The sequence below is a fragment of the Dryobates pubescens genome, chromosome 38 (genome assembly GCF_014839835.1).
Source record: "Dryobates pubescens isolate bDryPub1 chromosome 38, bDryPub1.pri, whole genome shotgun sequence".
NCBI lineage: Eukaryota > Metazoa > Chordata > Aves > Piciformes > Picidae > Dryobates > Dryobates pubescens.
Window position 1 is genome coordinate 509,073 of NC_071649.1, and position 21,279 is coordinate 530,351.

At 44.8% G+C, this 21,279-nt stretch overlaps 2 protein-coding genes across 2 annotated transcripts; one reads left to right on the forward strand and one right to left on the reverse strand.

Moving 5' to 3' along the window:
* Positions 1 to 2,456: 2,456 nt before the first annotated feature.
* On the forward strand, positions 2,457 to 8,590 carry LOC104304266 (uncharacterized). The gene is made up of 5 exons (XM_054177087.1): positions 2,457 to 2,609; positions 3,288 to 5,219; positions 6,337 to 6,462; positions 7,302 to 7,421; positions 8,553 to 8,590. The coding sequence occupies exons 1-5, from the start codon at positions 2,462 to 2,464 to the stop codon at positions 8,588 to 8,590; spliced, it is 2,364 nt and encodes a 787-aa protein (XP_054033062.1). The 5' UTR covers positions 2,457 to 2,461.
* A 3,799-nt stretch (positions 8,591 to 12,389) lies between these two features.
* RP9 (RP9 pre-mRNA splicing factor) lies at positions 12,390 to 19,180 on the reverse strand. Its single transcript, XM_009904992.2, has 6 exons — positions 18,939 to 19,180; positions 17,694 to 17,724; positions 16,850 to 16,979; positions 16,467 to 16,558; positions 14,989 to 15,050; positions 12,390 to 13,367 (listed from the first exon to the last, which is right to left on the reverse strand). The coding sequence occupies exons 1-6, from the start codon at positions 19,127 to 19,129 to the stop codon at positions 13,145 to 13,147; spliced, it is 729 nt and encodes a 242-aa protein (XP_009903294.2). The 5' UTR covers positions 19,130 to 19,180; the 3' UTR covers positions 12,390 to 13,144.
* Between the last annotated feature and the right edge of the window lie 2,099 nt (positions 19,181 to 21,279).

Below are 21,279 nucleotides of genomic sequence, written 5' to 3' on the forward strand. Positions count from 1 at the left end.
CCTTCACTCTCCATCGCTCCCAGCATCAGAGCTCTGTCCCCAAGAGATGTGAAGGTGCCAAGTGGCCACCCAGATTCTCATCTCCCCTAAAGACCCCTGGCAGAGCTGAGTTACAGCCTCACATTTTATAACTGTTATGTGTGGCAGAATAAACACGTCTCCTATTCATATGCAAAAGAACATCTTGTTTGTCAGCCCACCGTGTTAGGAGGGAAGAGCATTGCTCCCTTTACTCCATACTGAACAACAGGTAAACAAATGCAAGCTTTGCTGTGTCTGGTTAAATTTTTTTTTTACCCCTGCAAAAAGTGCCTTTAGCAGTGGTTTTGGGCAGAAGATTTCTGTTTGCTTTTCCTTTTAATGCAAGTCCTAACACAGCAAAAGTCAAATATTGGATTCACTTCAGGGTGCAGCTTAAGCGTCTGCAAGACTGCAAACTGATTCTATGGTGAAGGTATCCACATACTAACAGGCAGAGCAGGGCTCGGATCATTACATTTGAGATCAAGGACAATTTCTTTGCTGCAGGAGTGGTCAGGCACTGGAACAAGCTGCCTGGGGAGGTGGTGGAGTCCCCATCCCTGGAGGTGTTGAAATGTGTGCATGTGGTACTTTGGGCTGTGGTGATCTTGGAGGTCTTTTCCAAGTGAAACAATTTCTGGTCCTGGTTCTTTTGGTACACCAGCTGCAGGCTTTTACTTCTATCCTTTGTGCTTTGGTTCTCCTTCCCACACACTAATGGAAAAGGGCCCCTAGGTCATTGTTAAATGAGCCCCAGGTGGAAGGGGGAGTGGACAAGCAGCAGCTCTCTGCCATAAAAAGAGTGAGCCCAAAGCTTGGTTAGTTTCTTGCTGGGCTGTAAGCAGCAAGCATGGACTCTGGTTTTGAGGGGCTCTAGTGGGGTAGGAATAGTGTAGCTTTTGAGGGCTTGGTTTGTTTTGTCGTTCTTTTTTTTTTCCTGTTCTATTATGCTCTCAAAGTCAAGATAATTCTGGGAGCTTTGGATAAGGAGAGTGAGGGGCATCTGTAGGCTTTTGATGCTTACAAGAACTGGACAGGCCTTTTTAGATGGAAACTGAAGAGGGCTCCAGTGTTCCTGAAAGCTTTCTGAAACTCTAGGCTGAACTGTGTGCTAGTTTGTAACAGGTCCTTGAACTCTTATTTTGTTTTCAGTAACTTTTAAGTGCTTACGTTCCTGGGAGACTTAAGCTCCTGTTGTTTGTTTGTTTGCTTGCTTGCTTGCTTCTGTGTTGTCACTGTGCCTTCTGTGTTCTGTTTTTTCTTATTGCCTATAAGCTGGATGTGTCACTGCTATGGGTGGGACTGGACTGAGCTTAGTGTTAACTGTCTGGGTAAATGCAGCAGGGTGGGAGGGAAGTTGTCTTGTGAATTTTGTATGGCTTTGAACACAAACTTATGCTTAAGTATTTTACCTTATTTGTTGGGTTTTTTTTTTGTTACTAATCAATTAGCTTAAGCTCAGTGTTACTGAAATGTTTCATTTGCCACATTAGCTATCATTGTTTTTAAGTACACTGTGAAGCACAAATCCTGAGTTACTAGAGCTCTTCTTGGGGCTTCAAATACAACACAGCTGTTAGCCTTAAGAAGCCTTGTTTTCATGGAACATCCCACTTCTGATTATGTGAAGGTTTTTGTTTGGGTTTTATATTTGTGTGGTTTTGAGTCCCTTTGCTCAGGGGCTAATTGTTTGGAGTATTATTTATATCCATGTGTGCATAAAGTTATTAGTCCTGTGGCTTTAGAGTATAAGTACTAAGATCTGCATATAAAAGGCTCCTTAGCAAGGGAAGTGCATGGACCTGATAGAGCAAGTTCAGAGAAAGGCTACAAAAGTGGTCAGGGGTTGGAGCACCCATGCAGCAAGGACAGGCTGAAGGAGCTGGAGGTGTTCAGCCTGGAGCCTTCCACTACCTGAAGTGGGCTGTAAGAAAGATGGAGAGAGACTGGGTGCAAAGGCCTGCATTGACAAAATGAAGGGCAATGGTTTGAAATTAGAGAAGAGCAGATTTAGATTGGATGTTAGGAACAAGCTCTTTACCATGAGGGTGGTGGAACACTGAAACCGGTTGCCCAGGGAGGTGGTTGAGGCCCCATCCTTGGAGATATTGGAGGTCAGGCTTTACGTGGCTCTGAGCAACGTGACCTAGTGGAGGCTGTCCCTGCTGACTGCAGGGGGTTTGGACCAGATGACCTCTGGAGGTCCCTTCCAACCCAAAACATTTTATGAATTTATGAAACAAATAGTAAAGTCTTTGACCTTGACTGTGATGCTGCCTTCTCTTTGAAGGCACTACTTGTCTGCTGGAAAGATCAGGTTGTGTTGGGCTGGAAGAGGAGCATCTGTGCTCTGGCAGAGCACAACAATGACTAGGTCACAGTTTCAAAAAATGGTTGATCCTGCTCATTTCTCTCTTTCAGTGTTTGAAAAGAATTAGAAATGAACACTGCTTCATCTTCAGAGAGTGGATCCTACTCCACAAACCACACGAGACCCTTTTTTTATGCGCAGCCACCAGCACAACAGCCTTTTCCAAATCCATGGTACCTCAGTCACGCGTACAGCCCATACTGTGTACCTGCTCCAGGTGAGCTGAATGAGAGCTGCCTGGGGTAGCTCTGTGGAGTAAGTTACTAAGAAGAAACAAATGCCTATCTCTGTGAACAAGCTTCTTGTAAGTTTAAGGTGGAGTTAATTGAATGTTGGCTGAATGTTTAACTTGTATGTTGGAAGGCAAGTGCTTGTTTCTGGGAGAGTAGAAGGCTGAGTCAATTATTAAGGAATGGTTATGGTACAGCTGGAGAGCTTCAGAATGTGCCTACTACTCAATGAGTGTATTTGAGGTCCATACATCCATGAGCACGTTATGGATAAATAGAAACTTCCACACAAACTATATGGTTAAATGCATTCTGTAAATGCCGTACCTGTGTTGGTTTGCATCTTGAGCTGTCTTCTTCAGAGGCAATCCTATTGCATAGTCATTAAATACCCCTCAAAAAAAATTACAGAAAGCTCTTTGTTTTATGTTCCAAGGAACAGAATCAAGCTCTGGTTGAAGTTTTGTTACGGAACAGCTTATCTGGACAGCTACAGACTTGGTTTCTGTGCCAGATTTGTTTCTAAGCGCTAACAGATGGAGTGGGTTGCTTACCTATGTGTCTGATCTTGCAGCTGTCCCTATTTATACAAGCAAATGTTCACCAAAATTACTTGGATGAAGAAGAAATGTTTCTCTTTACTTGTTTTTATCCCCAATGTCTAGGCTACCGAAGTGGAAACCCGTATTTCCCCTTTTATTCTGTTGCGCTCCACGAGTACCCTGGATATTTCGTTCCACAGCATCCAGCACATGCAAGAGTTAACAGAAGGCCTTATTTTAATGGTCCCCCACCTTCCCCTGTGTTTTATCATGCAACAAGATTTAGACACTATAGTACCTCTGGGAAAAAGATGGAGACAAAAGAAACACAGACTGATCCTAGACAGCCTGAAAGCAAGCCAAAAAGGCATCAAGATGTCCTAGGTACAGAAACGAAAGGCTGTGATGCAGGAAACACGGCCTGTGCTTCTTCTGGTATAGGTACAGAGACTGAAAGTGCTTCAACAAATCAGGATTCGTCTGGATCTTCCATTGTAGTAGACAGAGAGTTTCGTAACAAGAGCCTTTCCAGCTCTACCCAGTACAGAAATCTTCCTACTGGCAGCTATGCCTTTGAGAAGGAAGAAGTGAGAATAGAATATGGAAATGGCTCTCCTGCTATTCAGCTGTGGAAGTCCTTTAAAGAAACTATCCCCTTGTATGATGTGGCAAGTGGCAAACCAGTCCCAGAGAACATAGTGCAGCGTGACTTATTTGCTGTTAGCTCGTGTGAAGGAATGCTATACGGCCCTGGTGAAGGGGAGAAAATGGTGCCAGGAGCTTCCTTAGGTGAGAGAAAAACTGTTCTCCCCTCCAAACAGGCTGCTGAAACCACACAAGAAAGTGAGGTCCAAAATCATGGAGTGAAGCTGGATGCAGAAAAGCAGATGATAAGTCAACAGGCAAAATCCCCCTCAGGTGAACCCATGGCAGTGCAAGTGACAGAGCTGGTGAGATCTGCTAGCACAGAGCAGCCAGTGGTGAGCCAGGATGTGGTAGCAGCTAAGAAATCCAGCTTGAGGAAATCCACAGCTTCCAAAACTCCTCAAGATGAGCCCAGCTTGGTTCAACAAGCAGGACTACTTCCATCCAGTATGGAGGTAACAGATGACTTGAGTTGCCAGCAGAAAAAGCCGAACCGAAGCCATGGTGCAGCCAATGAAAGTCAAACAGATGGCAGCGTGTGGTGTGACGAATCCATGAGGTATGTTTCCTCTGACAGCTGGCAGGCTTTTTTGGACACTATGGACACTAACTATGACTATGACCTTTGTTTCCCACAAAGGAAACCTCCAAGTGTGCTCAGTCTGTCTTCTGATGATATGTCTTCTAGAGAGGAAGGCTCATCCATTGAAAATGTTCCAGTGTCTTATTTTGTCCCTGACTATGTGCTTCAGAAAAGCATGTATGCTTTCCAGAAAGGTACAGAGGGCTTGAAGAAAGAGAAGATTACAAGTGGTGGGTCCCTTAATGAAGATGAAGTGGTAGGAAAGGAGCAGATGAACAGCTTGAATGACCAAGACCCCAAATACTCTTCAACTGTGAAGACTAAGGAGGCTTCTGGTAAAGGCAGAAAGCTGGGAGCCCTTCCTAAGCCTTCTAATCAGAAAAAAATCCATTCTCTCAAGAACCAAGCACCTAAGGGTTTGCCAGAAGTTGAGGACTCTGAAGAATATTCTGTGAGGGAAGAAGAGGAGGAGCAAGATGAAGAGGATGAGGAAGAAGATGATAACATGGATGAAATTGAATACTTCTTTCAAGAAGCCACTCCATATGGAATCTTAGCACCTAGTAAAGGCAGTTTCTACCCCGTTGGCCAGAGGGTGCTTTGGAAACCACCCAAAAATGCTATACCAGCTCAGTTTATTGGCTGGCCTGTTCAAGAGAAAATAAATAGGATTGGGCTTGGTGAAAACATTGGTGTAGTTTACAAACCAAAGGAGAAAGTACAAGATGCAGTAGCATACAGTGACTATGGGTGTTATGGAAGGAAGAGGTCTATGGCAAGGAGAGAAGGACCTGAACACCAGCGAGCACTATGGAAGTTCTTGGGAGGTAAGCAAATTGCTGGGAACACACCTACAAAACCCCTGCACCTGCAGATTGTAGTTTCAACCAGAGGGAAGATTAAAGATTGCTGCAGCTTCAGGCTTGACTTAAGAGCCAGAAGTACTCCAGAATCTTCTTTTTCTTTGTTTTGAGGCAGAGGAGGTTTGCTGCAATTTTTTTTACCTCTTGCATGGGGCTGCTGCATCTTCACAGCCAGCAGAGGATTTTTGAGTTAGATTTATTTTTTGTATGTACTTGTCTTTCTCACCTTAGTGGAGGTTTATTCATTTGAAAAAAATGATGGAAATTTGAACATTTACCACTGCTCAGTAATGGCAAATGGAACAGGTTGCCCAGGGAGGTGGTGGAAGCCTCATCCCTGGAGGTTTTGAAGGCCAGGCTGGATGTGGCTCTGAGCAACCTGTTCTAGTGTGAGGTGTCCCTGCCCATGGCAGGGAGGTTGGAACTGGATGGTCCTTGAGGTCCCTTCCAACCCTAACAATTCTATGAATAATAACAGCTTGGAAACTCAGCCTTTTAGGTTTAGACTTTGACCCTCCCATCACAGCCCCATGTTAGCTGGATTAAATGGGGTTAAGTGCATTGTGGCCATACCCTGTTGAACTTCTCTCTTCCTGGAGAACAGGAGTCAAATCACTGTGTTGCTTGGGTGTTGTTTTTTTTATTGCTGCTGCTCTTAGCAACCAAAGCTTTGCTGTATTTTCATAAAGGCAGTGTGAAGCTGGATTAAATCTGATCTGGAGAACACTTTCTTTTTGTAAAGGTTGATACTGGTAGAAACTGGATGCATCTGCACTGGGAATAAGCAGAGCTAGCAGCCAGGGCTCCTAACTGATGCATGGGTGCTTCAGTAAGTGGCTGCTGTTTAGTGCAGCATCTCTAACAGGGTGATCTAATAACAGGCTTAAGTGTTCTTCAATTTTCCTCTGTAGACTTGAAGCACTGTGTAATTTAAGTGTGGTCTCCAAAAACCTGGTTTTGCTTTAATAGGCTCTTGCCATTAGCTGCAGCAGGTAGCTTTGCATTCTGACTTGTCAATCAAACAGTATATTAATGTTAGCAAAAGTAAATTCTGACCTTAAATCAACTTTTTATTTATTAGGAAGGCTGTTAAGGGAGAACATGGGGATATGGCCTGAAGAGTATTGGATTAGAAGTGGTGCTAAACCCAAATTTACCAGCCAAGTACGTAGTAGTGTCTCGCCTCCAGCCAAGAACAAAGAACAAGGTAGGACTCATTTCCTCTGTTTCAGTTCTTAAGAAGCATTCAAAAAGGCATGACACAAGCAGCAAGCACCTGTTTGGATAAGAGGAGAGGATAACTACCATTGCTCTGATACTGATGAAATGATGCTGTGGTGCACTGAGGCTGTTTGGCCTTTTTGTTACCCCTGGCTTTCTCCTCCCCTTTTTCCAGCCTGTGTAGTTGTAAGAGGCTACCACATTTAGTGTGAGCAAGCAAGAACTGGTTTATTGTGAGTGCTGTTCATGACAGTGGATGCCTCAGAAGTGCAAGTAAAATGATGCCCTTTTTAAAATGCTTTATCTTAGGACTAGTTTCCTCAAATTAAACTTAAGTGCCCTGCAGTTTAAGGGGGTTTGGCTAAACCAGATGTGTTGCTTTAGCAGTAATATCACATGTTACATCTGACTTCTTGAACTGTATGCTTGTGGTGCAGGTCTGAACAGTTGATTAGTTGTTTATTTTAATTCATTTTCAAGGGCATGGGTGAGTTCAGTCACTTGGACAGCATCAATTTGTCTTCAACAGTTGAAAAGTGAACTAAAGCAGAATTATCCAGCTCTCCCTAGGCTGGGTTTTGGTCACATGAACACCTGTCCCAGTTATGACCCAAACACAGTGCATCCAGAATTATGGTTGGGCAGTGACTAGACAAGAGAAGTTTGCTTTTGATACCTGTAGTGTCAGTTTTATCTGCCACTAAATTGGGTATGTAAAAGGAAGGGAAAAGAGGAACACTACAGACCAGTCAGGCAAAGCCAAGCTTAAATTGGTTTTAAGACTATGCTTTGTAGCAATAACACCACTTATATCTTGCTTTTCAGGGTGCCCACCTTTGGTTAAACCAAAGAAGAAAAGAATAGGCAAACCACTCTCAAAATGCAGAGACACAAGACATGAAGTGGAAGAAGTAGTGTGGGAGATACCTAAAAGCATACGCAAAGGTTGGTGTACTTTGACAGCTACCAAAACAACCCCCAAACCACTGTTCCAAGCAATTTTTCACTGCTGTCTTGGAATCCTTGTTCTTGGTTTTAGTTGCAAGGATATTGGGTAGCTTTGTGAAATGATAACAAATGCTTTGTATGCAGGCAAGATGAGAAAGAAGCAAACCAGACTTCAAACTTACTTGCTTTGCTGTGAAGAGTGTTGTAGTTCTGAGTGGGTTAGGTTTGTTCCTTTTTTTTAAGGAGAAGGGAACAAACCAAAAGAGAAATCCACCAAATGGAATGTTTGAGTCTAGCTGCTCTTCAAACTGCTCTAACTTTTTAAAAAGTATAGGCTAAGGTATCACTTTGCAGTATATCATCAAGCTACAGGTCTGTCTCAGCCACAACACTGTTGTTTGACACAACACAAATGCATATAGGTAATGCTTCCCAACTTCAGCTTGATGGAGTAGGACCTTCATGCTACAATGAAGGGGGAAATCCTATGCTTTTGAGCACTGGTGGAGAGTCTGAAAAGGCTATACCTTGAAAAGGGTCAGTACATACAAGAAACTACCTGAAAGATCAAAGCTCCCTCTGGAGATGAACAATCTGGCACAGTAAAGCTAATCTGAACATTCTTTCAGTAAAAGGCCCTCTCTTGTACATTCAACAGTATATTTGCTTACAATTCGGTGTATTTGCAAGGTGGGAAACGGAAACTGAAGACTAAAGCCTCTTACTAGTCAAAATTGGTGTCAGGCCTTAAGTCAGATGGTTTGAACACCAGTGTTAAACCTTTAATTGCTGCTCCTTTTTAGTACAAGCACCCAGGAAACTTGCATAACCCCCAAGTACTTCTTATACTTGCCCCTTAGTTGGTGTTTCTTGCATGTGTTACAAGAGCACAGTGAAAATGTTTGAGCTTCATATGGAACTCTGTTACACTAGGATATTCTGAAGTCCAACAACACTCCTGCAGGATTTATACTTACTGGGAAGCTGAGTATAAAGTTCTAACAACCACCAGTGTCTTGTCTTGCCACAGGAAAAGGCAGTCATTGATGCCTGTTTTCAGAGGTAAATTGACATATATTATTTGGAGGGAGAATGCTTGCTTTAATCTTTCTCTTTCTTTCTCTTTAGGGCATGGAACAAGAAAGTCTCTCTATAAGAGAAGATAACTGCAAATACCAGGGCAGGAGGGGGAAAAATGTTTTGGCAGTTTGCATAAATCCAGAACTCAGTAGTTAGTCTGTTTTGTATGTTGCTGTGCACTCTTCAAGGGTAAGAAGTAGCACTGTGAAGACTGAGGACACTGTTAGAATGGAATGAAGTATTTAACACTAAAGTCACCTTTTTACAATTAGTGCATCCACTATTTAAATAATAAACTTAATAGAATTGCAGTTTGAGACTACTTTGTATTCCATCTGTATCTCCCTGAGCTTGTGTGTGACTTTGGGATCTCACACAGCCAGTTCTGCTGACAGGCTTGGCTGTCTTGTCACAGCTGCACAGTGAAAAGGTACTCTTGGGGGAGGGTGATGGGAATGGGTAATAGTTCACAGGTACTCCTGAGACCATACTACTCATCCTTTCACAGGTCTTGCACTAGTTGGGTGCTCTTTTTGCCCAATTCAGGGCTTGATTACGCTAGCTCCTAAGGTGATGTGAGGGAGCAGCTGTAGGACTGTTGAGATAGCTCTTTATCTGAACACAAATACTGTTTTAAACTAATTGTTTAAGAGCTTGCAGGGTATCCATGCTAGGATCCACATCAATTCCTGAAGTACTATGTATGAACGTTTCAGTGCTTCAGAGACTCTATTTGGTGTACTCTACTCTGAGAGTACAAGTCCTGTGAGCTTAAAACTGAATTTCTGCTTGGCTTTTTCTTCACTCAGCAGCAGGGATGATCTGTAGACTGCATCTTCAGGCATCTGGCTTACAACTGTATGCAGTGTTCCAGTGGGTAAAAGGACCACACTTCAGAAAGCTTAGGAATTTTAAAAGGCTGGAAATTGCAAGTCCAGGCTCCTCTTACTCAGCCAGGTAACTAGGCACAGTGATATTTGAGATTTACCTTGTTACAGAAGCATATACGTGTCAGCTTTGGTTACCACTGAAGCTAGATTGCCCAGTGATGAGTAACTGCAGTGCTGGCAGTCCTGTGGAGCTGTCACTCCACTGCCTTGGGAGTTTTCACATGCTTCCTGCAGTATCTACTGAGGAGCAGCTGAAGAAGCTATTTGCTGCTTGGCACATCAGTAACAAACCTTAGACTGCTTTGTTTTGGACAGACTGTCTGTCTGCAGCTGAATGTCTAAAGCATTATTTGGAGCTAACTAAAACATCTGTTTCAGAATGGGTGTGGTGTAATCACTGAGGTAGAGCCGGGGGGGGGTGGTTCTTGCCTTGCCAGGCTTTAGTTCTGTAATTTAAATTTCAGTTTGATAACACTTGCATGGCACAAAGATTTCCCTTTTACAATCTCCTGGTTTCTGCCTTATGTTGAAAAAGGTCTGTTACAGATATTGCCATTGAGGTAGAACAATGGAATAGAGGAGCTCATGGCAAAACCCCCACTCACTGCATGCTGACTAGAGGTGCACTGAGGGAAAGGAAACTGACTCTTCTTAAAAGTCTTCAGATTCCCCTGGCTCACCCCCTGCCACATCAGTCAGCAAGACTCTAAACCCTAAGAAAGAAAACATGTCAGTTTGTTTTTTTGTTTCCCTCTGAAAGTCTTTAAGAAGAATGGTTTAGAGCATTAAGATAATGGCATATAGCAGCTGGAGACCCGTGAGGCTGTATTGCCCATAGGAATGTTGTAGCTGCATCTCGCACTCAACAGAACATCCCAAGAGGCCTTGAGCAACCAAGTCTAGGTGAGAGGTGTTCCTAATCATCCAGTCTAAATCCTCTCCAATTTCAAACCATTGTCCCTTGTCCTATCCCTACAGGCCTTTGCCAACAGTCCCCTTCAGGTACTGAAAGATTGCTACTAGGTCTCCCTGGAGCCTGCTCCCTCAGCCTGTCCTCTTAGGAGAGGTGTTCCAGCCCTCTGGTGATTTTCACGGCACTCTTCTTGACCTGTTCCACCAGGTCTGCAGGTAGATGCAGCACTCCAGGTGATGTCTCAGCAGAGGGGCAGAATCTCCTCTCCCTGTCTGCTGGCCTTGCTGCTTTTGGTGCAGCCCATGCTGCCATTTGCCTTCTGGGCTGCAAGCTCACACTGTTAGCTCCTGTCCAGCTTCTCATCCCCCAGCACTCCAAGTCCTTTTCTGCAGGGTTTCTCTCAATCTCATTATCCCTCAGCCTGGGCTGATATGTAGGATTGCCCTGACCTAGGTGCAGAACCTTACACTCTGCCTTATTGAACCTTGTGAAATTCTCCTCAGTTTACCTCTGCAGCCTGTCCAGGTCCCTCCAGATGGCACCCATCCTTCAGACTTAGCAACCACACCACTCAGCCTGGTGTCATCTGCAAACTTGCTAAATGATGCAGTGAATCAATCCTGTTTCTCAGCACTCTAGCACTGGCTGTCAGTCAGCACTAGAAGAAATCTTCCTGTATTGAAACTGTGAGCTTTAACTTCGACCCAAGAATAATGCCCCAGGAGTGTGCCCTGCTCTGCTGCACAGACACCTGGAAAAAGGCACTGGTATAAATGAACCTTCAGTCTGGCAGAGAGTAGTGATTTGGCATCTCAACATTTTAACATCCAACACTTTTTAGATACGGTCTTATGGTATTGTTCAGGATAAACTCTGGTAGGTGAACTGGGAAGGACTCAGTAACAGGGGAAGGGGTTGACAGTCTAAGGAGAATAAAACCCTGAAGTTCTTTTCATTAAGATGACCCTTATTTGACAAAAGCTGAAGTAACTGAAGAGATCTTTAGGTTAGCTCTGCTCTGGACAAACCTCACAAGGAGTTCTCTTGCAGTGCATCAGGTAAAGAGTAGCTGTGGCTTCCAGCATCTGTCCAACAAGCAGCAGTGCTGCACCTGCATGGATTTTCTCAGCATCAAATACTGCAATACAAAGAACCAGTCCATACCAACTCTCCTTGTGCAACTTCAACTGCTCAGCCTTTCTGTGGAGTAAGGCAGCAGCTTTCAAGCTGCTGCTGCTATAGGGAACTATCAGTCACCTGTAAATCTCATCTATGGATCTGCTAGAGAATACTGGAGGATAAAATAACTTCCCCTGCAAGATCTGGGAATAAGATAAAGACTCCCTTTGCAACTAGGCCTTGACTATCTTGTTTTTCCCCAGAACATATTGTGAGGAGCAAGGGATGAAGGTTTATTTTTACTGAATGATTCTTACAACACGTAGGAGGAAGAAAACACATTTTAATGTATACTTCACACTGTTTTCTTTTCCAAAGCTCTCAAGAGGAAAAAAACAAAAACAACACAACCAAACTTCAGCATTTTAATCATTCCTTGATTTCATTTCTACTTATGTTAGAGCTCTTCTGGTTGTGTTGTTTGGGGTTTTTTCAGTATAAGCACAGAGGCTAAGTTCTGTGTAAGTCTCTCAAGTCTTTTCAAAGCAAATCCATTTTTCTTTTTGCAGAGTACCAATACACATCACCTGGGTCCTCCCCTCACAGCTTTGTACCACTGTACCTTGAGGTTTCAAAAAGATGCTTTGCAGAGCTAAGTGTGGTCAGTCTGGAAAAGGGCTATTAAGTACACAACTCTCTCTTCCTCCTGCTTGCAAATTCTTTACTCTTGCTCTGTGGCTTACATGCATGTTGAAATACTGAAAGTCTTAGCCATTCATGTTCTTGTGGGATGATTCACAAAACAAGACCCCAGCAAATCATTCTAGTAAACAAAAACTAAGTTGGAATTTATTTCCTTTTTAAAAGGAAAAAAAAAACCTCTCCATTGTATCAAAACAACTGATACTGAAGTGTATGTAGGAACCAATGCTTTTCACTTCTAACATGAAAACCTCCTTTTTTAAAACTACTAAACCCTCTACTTCTTTAGAGTGAAGTTGAACAGCTGACACTTAGCTCCCATTCCTATGGTCTGGAGAATGCTTTAGGTGTTGCAGAACACTGCAGATGAATGGTGGTGATGTGACATTTTGCTACACCAAAAAAACACAACCCAAGTCTTGCTGCCACTGCAATTTTGTCTTAAGGTAAAGACCTTGATTAACAACTTCCTTCTTCAGCAGTGCTATTTTATTTCCCTAGCTGCCAGCACTAAGACAAGAAGACTGAACTTCAGCACGTAGGCAGTGTGCAGAGAAAACACAACCTGCTCTTTAGAAGCAGTAAGTGAACTCCCAGCGCTCTGCATGGTGCAAATTGCTGTTCCCTTACAATGAGGTTTTGTATAGAATAAAATAACTTCAAGGAGAAAAGACACTTCAATAGACAGTCTGCCAGTGCTGCAGACTGGTTGGCAATCCCTTGGTGGTCAGGGTTTCTGCTGAGAGTCACACCTGGTAATGCAGCAAGGCCTGAGGTGACCATGAGGGATGAGCCTTAGTGCAGGTCTCCCAGTATCAAGATCTGGTTCATGCAGCACTCTGCCTGGCTGCAGTACTGCAGCGGGGCAGAGAAGCCAGCCAGGGTGGGATGCTGTACATACCCATCTGGATGGCTGGAGTTTAAAAAAGCCCTTTCTGGTGGTTTCTTTCTGTTCTTTGGATCTCTCCTTGCAGTTCACAAGTAGGGGTCAAAGAGCATGCAGCAGGTGCCTGCTGTCAGTCAGATTCTGACTTCTCGTTAGATTTAGAGGATTTGTGCTTTCTCTTTTTCTTCTTCTTCTTTTCTTTTTTTTTCTTTTCCTTCTTTCTCTTCTTTTTTTTGTGTTTATCTCTACAATCTGAGGAGCTGGAGCTGCTATCATCATCATCCTCCTCATCACTGCTGCTATCATCATCTTCTGAGGTAGAGTCCTCCAGGAGCTGCTTCAGCTGCTGTATCCTGAGGTTAAAAAATGTAAGTGAGGAACTTTTCTAGCACTCTTCTAGGTGTAATAATTCATTCTTTCATCTGTTTCCTTCCTAGCTTGAAGCACAGAAGCTGCATGCAAGGGGCAGGGGAACAAATCCTCTTTTGCTGAATTTCATGCCTGTTATAGTTTTCACTGGAAAAAGCAAAGCCTTTTGAGGTAAGCAGGAGTTCTGTTCTCAGGAGACATTCCATCCCAAAGGCAGATCAGCTTACTGGCCAGTATTTGTGTGTGAAAACAAGGCAACAGCTATCACCAGATGACCATAACAAGTTCTGTGCTTATCCACACAAAGATGTTGGCACTAAGATATGAAGAAATTCATTGCCCTGCTGATATAGAGATGGCATCAGAGCAGCTGAGAGTAGACTCTAGTTTACATAGGCAACCTTTCTTTGAACTTCCATGGATTAATGGCAAATGGGGACTTGACTACTTCCTTGTTTTATTGTTGTCTTCAGTATCCTCTCCAAGGATGTGTCTTTTCTTCATTTCCCTCCCTCCCCCGTACTTCCATGAATCATGGAATAGCTCAGGTTGTGGAAGGGACCTCAGAGATCATCTCCTCCAACCTCCCCACCATGGGCAGGGACACCTCTCAACTAGACTTGGCTGCTCAAGGCTTCATCCAACCTGGCCTTCAACACCTCCAGGGAGAAGGCAGCCACAACCTCCCTGGGCAGCCTATTCCAGAGTCTCACCATCCTCCTACCAAAGAACATCTTTCCAAGATCCAGTCTAAACCTACTCTTCCTTAGCTTCAAACCTTTCTGCCTTGTCCTGTCTCCAGACACCCTTATGAAAAGCCCCTCTACAGCCTTCCTGTAGGATCTCTTCAGGTATTGGAAAGCAGCTCTACCATTCCCCCAGCATCTTCTCCAGGCTGAACAACCCCACCTCATAGAAGAGGTGTTCCAGCCCTTGGATCATGTTTGTGATCCTCCTCTGGACTCACTCCAACAGCTCTGTGTCCTTCTTATGCTGGGGACACCAGAACTGGACACAGTATTCAAGGTGGGGCCTCAGCAGAGTAAAGGGGCAGGCACCACATCTGCATCAGCAGCATTACTCTAGGGGCTACTCATAGTTTGTTCAGTTATCTCACTGATGTAGTTTAAAATATTATAACCTGCTGCTTTATATATTGAATAATGACCCTGCATGAAGAACAGCACCAGATACCTAGGATTGACTTTCCACATCCACCCCTTCACATCTGCTGAAGGCACCTGCATGTAGGAAAAATCTCTTAGTGAAGTCAAAGAAAATCAAAACCAACCCTTGTTTTTCTAAGGTCTAAAACAACTAAACCCAAGTCCCTGAATATTAAACTCCTTCAACTCTATTTTGGGACAAAACCAGATGATCTTTCGAAGTCCCTTCCAATCCCTAATGTTCTGTGTGATAAGGTAATAGAATTAAAAAGGTAGGAAATACTATTGAGAAAGTAGAAATTAGTCTGTGCCAACAGCAAGAAAATGCCATTAAAAAGACAGTCTAAGCTGGTAAGGGTAGCTTCTGGCAAAATTTCACCTGTCATGTTATCAAGTGAACCTCAAACTGAGAATGCAGCTTTACTACAGCCACGCTTACCTCATTTCCTTTTCATGACGTTTGTTCTCCCTGATGATGTCATACATTGGATCTTCATGTGCCTTTGAAAGAGGAAAAAGGGAAAACCCAATGTTGTTAAACCCAAGAGATTTGGCACTGTTGTAGTTCCTAACAAACCAAATCAACCAAAGGCTTTCAACAAAAGATGGAGAAAATGCATTTAGCAAGCTCCTAGTTCAAAAGTGTACTCTGAGACAACACTGTTCAGCTGAGCTGGGCTTTTGTTTCAACATAAGGAAAAGCCTATCTAGTTACCCCAGCAATGATGGGGTCCCTCCTTAGGGCATGCTAAATCTCTCCCTCTCCAACCCTAGTTAACTAAGAGAACCCTATACCACAGCAATATCCAGACACAGATGCAATATTGAAGTTGAAAATAATGAGCCGTGCCCTAACAGCCTATTTTAAAAACTTGGATGGAAACACACAAGGAACTTAAGACAAATGGATAATGAAGTGGAGCTGCCCTTGCATGCTACACACAACCATTACTGCTTTTTAAATCAATTATTTCTAAACTAAACTAAAGAGGAATTGCAGCCAAAGTTGTGAAGGGAGATAGCAAACAAACTAAGCTGACATTTAAGGTGAGCTCATGCCATGCCCAATGCAGCAACAAAGATGAGGGGATCATTCTGTTGGAAGATTAAGCAAGCAGAGAGCAGATATCAGATGCTGACCAGAAGCAGGAAATAAAATGTCAGTAGCAAATGAAATATGTTAGGAATGCACCATGACAGGCCTTGGACATACAGCAAGAGTTTGATACAACCGAGAAGTGTGAGGAAAAACGAGAAATAGAGGCAACCTGGTCATGGGAGAGGGCTAAAAATACTCTTGACAACAGCACACAATCAGCATGAGTACGGAATCTGCTAAAATGAGTCCAGATGACACTTTTCAAGGACAGAAATGAGGGCGTAAGACACAAAGCAATGAGAGCCTGAAATACAAGTTAATAATGCAGGGCAAGAGGAAAACCCAAAGAGAATCACACAGGAGGAAGCTGTGGCCTCGTGGAGCAAGAGATCAGACTTGTGGACAACATCTGGATTACAGACCCCAAACAACAGGCTTCACAATGTGGTTGTTCACAGTGAGAGCAGAAGGCTTGAAGCAGCTGCAATTGGGGCAGCTCAAGCTTGACTAAACGTTTTTTGTTACGGTGACATTTTAATTGCCAAACCTGACAAACAGAATGCTTGAAACAGGTTCTGGAAGATTTCCAATTGAAATGTAAAAATCAGTAATTTTCCTCTCTTAAGAGCAGATTTTCTGCAAAGCACTCAAACATCCAACCACATCTGTAGCTTCTTCTACCTTAGGAGGCTTTCAGCATGTGTGTTATAGTAGAGACAGTCCTTAATGAGGCATCATCTAACAGCCTTCTCTTCACTTGACAGATTATGAATCATCAGTATGAAAAAGCACAGTATTGCTACAGTATTGGTACTCACTACTCTAAATTGCTCCAATTTCTGATTGCCTTTAATAAAGAATGGGCATTCTTTGTCTCCTGTTCTGTGTCCATAACGTTTGCATCTCCAACCTTCAAAAGAAGAAGCAGCAGTGAGTTGCACCTCTGAGCCAGACCAGGAGAAGAAAAGCAAACCACCCCACATCTTTATGCAAGAGATTTTCAAGGGATACAGGTCCTGTGTTGATACATAAAGAAAATGCAAGGCCACTACAGCCTTCAGGATACTGACTGCCAGTATCATCAGTGTGATGCCAATCCACCTGGCTCTTGGCATCTCCCCACCAGCCCTTCTGCCCTCCCCTAGAGTAAACAGGTGGCTGTAAGAAGGTCCAGTGACACCTGGAATATGTTCAGCCTTACACTGCATGACTTTGACTTCTTTTCCCAAAGGCATCCACAGCCCTTTTGTTGGGGCATGTGCCAGGAATTCTCGTGCACTTTCATTGCCTGGGACATCAGGTATGCAGTCTTCTGGTTTTGTTTCATTCTCCTATGGAAAAAGACAGGGACAACAAAATCACTTGTTTAATTTTATAAAAACCAAGACTCCAGGGGTGCAGGCCATCACCTCTTCCCCTTGTAACTCATTTTTCTTGTAATGCATACAGGATACAAAACACCTCAGCTTTTTAATAGCATTAAATAATTTACTTCCCCCCCCAACTTGAATTTTCCAGCCTGAATTTTATTGCCATACTAATTTCATTCCTTTCCATTTATTTTAGTCATTTGTTTAAATACAGAATATAAACAAACAAACAACAGACAAGCAGAGGCTTCTTTTTCCTCTGCCTGATGACAATTAAAAGCAGCCTTTACAATACAGAGCAGTTATTTTTTTAGGTTAAAAGTGCCAGATCATGGCTCAGGTATATAAACTGGGCAAAAGCAATGATGGCTAGGGAAGTATTTTAACACAAATACTTGAGCATAAGCAATGGAGAAGGATCCTGAAAATCTGCTTCATCACAAACAACTCTATTCATGCTATTTAATTGTGCATTAAATGTGTGCTGTAAGAGGTGGATTCACCAACTCAAACAGATCAGCTTCTTACTGAGGAGCTCTGAGTTTCCCCTTTGAAACACCTACTTCTCCCTTCAATTTATATAGGTAATGCAGACACTGAAGATAAAAGGCTAACTGACCAGCTGCATGGACATCCCTCATAATGCTGAAAGTTCACTGCAATCTGTTTACCCACCTTAATTAACCCTGGGGGAGGTTTCTCATAGCTGAAAAGCAATAGAAACACTGTTACTCTGCAGTTTAGCTCAAGCAAAGAGAGAAAATGTCAGTGGTATAAACATTCACCTCACACTTTTTGTTGAATTTTATGCAATCAATAATCACCAACAGATAAGAGCAGGACATGGATGCAAACAGACTGAGACAGTGCTTATTGTATCACCAAGCATGCTCCTCAGCTCCAAATTCCTGTAGGAGAACTAGTTTCATCTCTCTGCTTTACAGGGAGCTGTGGTCCACTTACAGGTGGACCCTGCAACCTGGTATTTTATGAATCCAATTAACCTTCAATGCACGTTTTCTGTAGCACCTCTCCTTCAAGATCACACTGGTACAAATTTCTTTCCCCCAGCACTGCTGAATCGTCAGCATGCTGAGCTGAAAATGTTGTTAGATGGTTGCTTTGACCTAGCTTTGCCAGCCAAACCTAGTGTATAATAATCATTTCATTTTCGGTGTATTAAACCTGAAGACAGAACCTCAGTGACCAAATAATAGTGGATATAAGATTTAGAGAAAGAAAAAAAAAACCAAATAGCAAGCAGGTACTACACAGAGCACAGCAACTGAGAAAGTGCTTGTAGCCAGGAGTTAAATACCAAGACATCATGAAATGGTCTTTACAGCATTAACTTTCTGCATGTTTCTTCAGTGCACCTCATAACAGATAAGATTTTTACTCCAAGGCAAAACTCAGGTTCCTGTGAACCTTCTGATCTGTTTGTTCCATTAAACCCTTTTCAATGGAACAGCATAAGCCTTTTACAGGGGTATCGATGGAGTCATCAGGCAACTCTTAAACCTTTTTTTGTTGCTGTTGTTGTGTTAGCTTCTATGCTGCAAATGCCAGACTTCCAGGAGCCTGGGAAAGACCTATTTTTCTCAAGGCGTTGTTCAGAGACACTGAAGAGCTTCGCAGGCGGCCCCGCGGGGAGCACGGCGCTGCTGGCCCGAAGAAGCACAAACGCGCTTACAGACACGGGCTGTGTTTTTAAGAGGTGATGGAGCTAGGGCAGCCGCTGCGGGAAGGGAACGGGCCCCCGCCTTCCGTGGGGCCAGGGAAAACACAACCAAGTCCCACCGGAAGGGGACTTCAAATGCCGGCGTGGGTGGGCTCAGGACAGAGCAGGGCCTCGGCGCCCTCCGGCAGCCCTGACAGGGGTGGGAGCCCCCGGCCAGCCTCCCCTCCTCCGCTCCTTACAAGGACTCCAGGTGCTGGAGCTTCTGCAGCTGCTGCGCCTCCTGCCTCTTCCGTTTCCTCTCATGCCGGTCGTGAGTCCTACCGCCGCTGGCCGCGGGCTCCGCATGGCTCTTAGGTCGCGCCTGGCTGCCCCTCGCCGCTCCCTCCTCGTCCTCGTCCTCCTCCTGCCCCCTTCGCGCCCTGTGGGACATCGGCGCGGCGGGCAGAGGCGCGGCGACCCGCGAGGCCACGGCGACGCCTCCTCCCCGCCCTCCCCGCTGCGCATTTCGGTTTCACTTCCCCTCCCGGGCGGAGCCTGCCCTCGGCGCGGCCTGGCGGGTGGCACCGCCTTCGCCCGACGCCACGGCCCCTCGGCACGGCCCCCAGGCTTCCGCAGCGCCAGACTGGCGGGAGGGGCAGCGCCGCTCGCCCCTCAGGCGGGCGGGAGGCCCCGTCAAGCTTCCCGCCTTTCCCACGCCACCACCAACACCCCCCTCCCGCTTCCTGGGCCCTGAAAATGGCCTGCCAGGTGTTGTGCCTCCAAAACACCGGTGTTTACAAAATAACCACACCCCGCAGGGGCACGACCGTTTGCACACCCAGGCCGGGGAGCTGCGGCCAGCTCCCGAGTCCCCAGCGCGGGAAAGACAGGGGTTCAAAGGAGGCCACAGAAATGAGCAGAGCCCAGAACGCTGCTGCTATGAGGACAGGCTGAGAGACTTGGGCTGTTCAGCCTGGAGAAGGCTCCAAGGAGATCTTACGTGTCCAGAGAAGGGCAACAAAGCTGGGGAGGGGTCTGGAGCACAGGCCTGTGAGGAGAGGCTGAGGGAGCTGGGGTTGCTTAGCCTGGAGAAGAGGAGGCTCAGGGGAGACCTCCTTGCTCTCTACAACTCCCTGAAGGGAGGTTGTAGCCAGGTGGGGGTTGGTCTGTTCTCCCAGGCAACCAGCACCAGAACAAGAGGACACAGTCTCAAGCTGTGCCAGGGGAGGTCTAGGCTGGATGTTAGGAAGAAATTCTTCCCAGCAAGAGAGATTGGCCATTGGAATGTGCTGCCCAGGGAGGTGGTGGAGTCACCATCACTGGGGGTGTTTATGAAGAGCCTGGATGAGGCACCTGGTGCCATGGTTTAGTTGATTAGCTGGTGCTGGGTTGGACTCTATCTCAGAGGTCTTTTCCAGCCTACTCTGCTCCACTCTGCTCTGCTCTATTCCATTCCATTCCATTCCATTCTTGTAGCCTTCCACTGCTTGGAGGGGTGCTATAAGAAAGTCTTTTTAGCAGGGTCTGTTGTGACAGAACAAGGGGTGGCAGTTTTAAACTAAAAGAGGAGAGATTTAGACTAGATAGAAGGAATAAATTATATTTTTTTTATGCTTGTGGATGGTGAAGCTCAGGCCCAGGTTGCTCAGAGAGGTGGTAGAAGCCCCATTCCAGGTGAGGCTGGATGTGGCTCAGAGCAGTGTGATCTAGTGAAGGATGTCCCTGCTCACTGCAGGGGGGTTGGACTAGATAACCTTTAAAAGTCCCTTCTAACCCAACCCATGCTGTGAATCTATGGCCAGGCACAGAGGCCAGGCACACAGGCCAAGAAGTGTCAGAAATGTAGTCTTCTCCCTTCTCCTTGCCTGTATGCCCCCAGCACCATGAACCTATTTGCATTGCATTATCTGAGGCAATGCATTTAATGTATGTGCCACATTTACTAGCACATGATTTGGAATACTCTTTTTTAACCATAGTTCTGCTTTCATGGGGTGTCATTTAATGATTCATGGGATAGTTACACTACCTTGCTTACTACTACTAAGACCATCCCAGTAATGTAGTGATTCCACCTACAGATGACAGTGCTAGAACACAAGCTTTGAGTGGTTATAGGTCTGATGGTTCGTTATCTCTTGCTGTACCTGTTGCTGCTGTATTGGGTTATTGTCCTTGTTTAGGAGGGACAGAATCCTAGCCCAGCTGTGATCTGCAGGCCATTAGCAGTTTGCAATCAGCCAGGACAGCTGACCCAAGTTGGCTACAGGTGTATCCCACACCTTAAAGTCATGCTCAGTGTAAAGGGGGAAGTTGGCTAAGGATGGGAGCTCTTCCCACCTCTCCTGTCTGCTCTCTGTTCCTGGAGGGACTTATTTACCATTCTGCTCTCAAGGACTATCTTCTTATTTTTGTGTGTGACTGCTCTACATTTGCTGGGTGAGTATAGATTTGTGTGTTTTATGGTGGCATCAGTATTAGGTTTGCTGTTTCATTAAATGTGTTCATCTCAACCCATGGGAGGCTTTGTGCTTTCCCTGGTTCTGTGCTCTCAGCTGGGGAGGGGTCACTGGCTGATAAAACAACTGCTATAGTTTATCC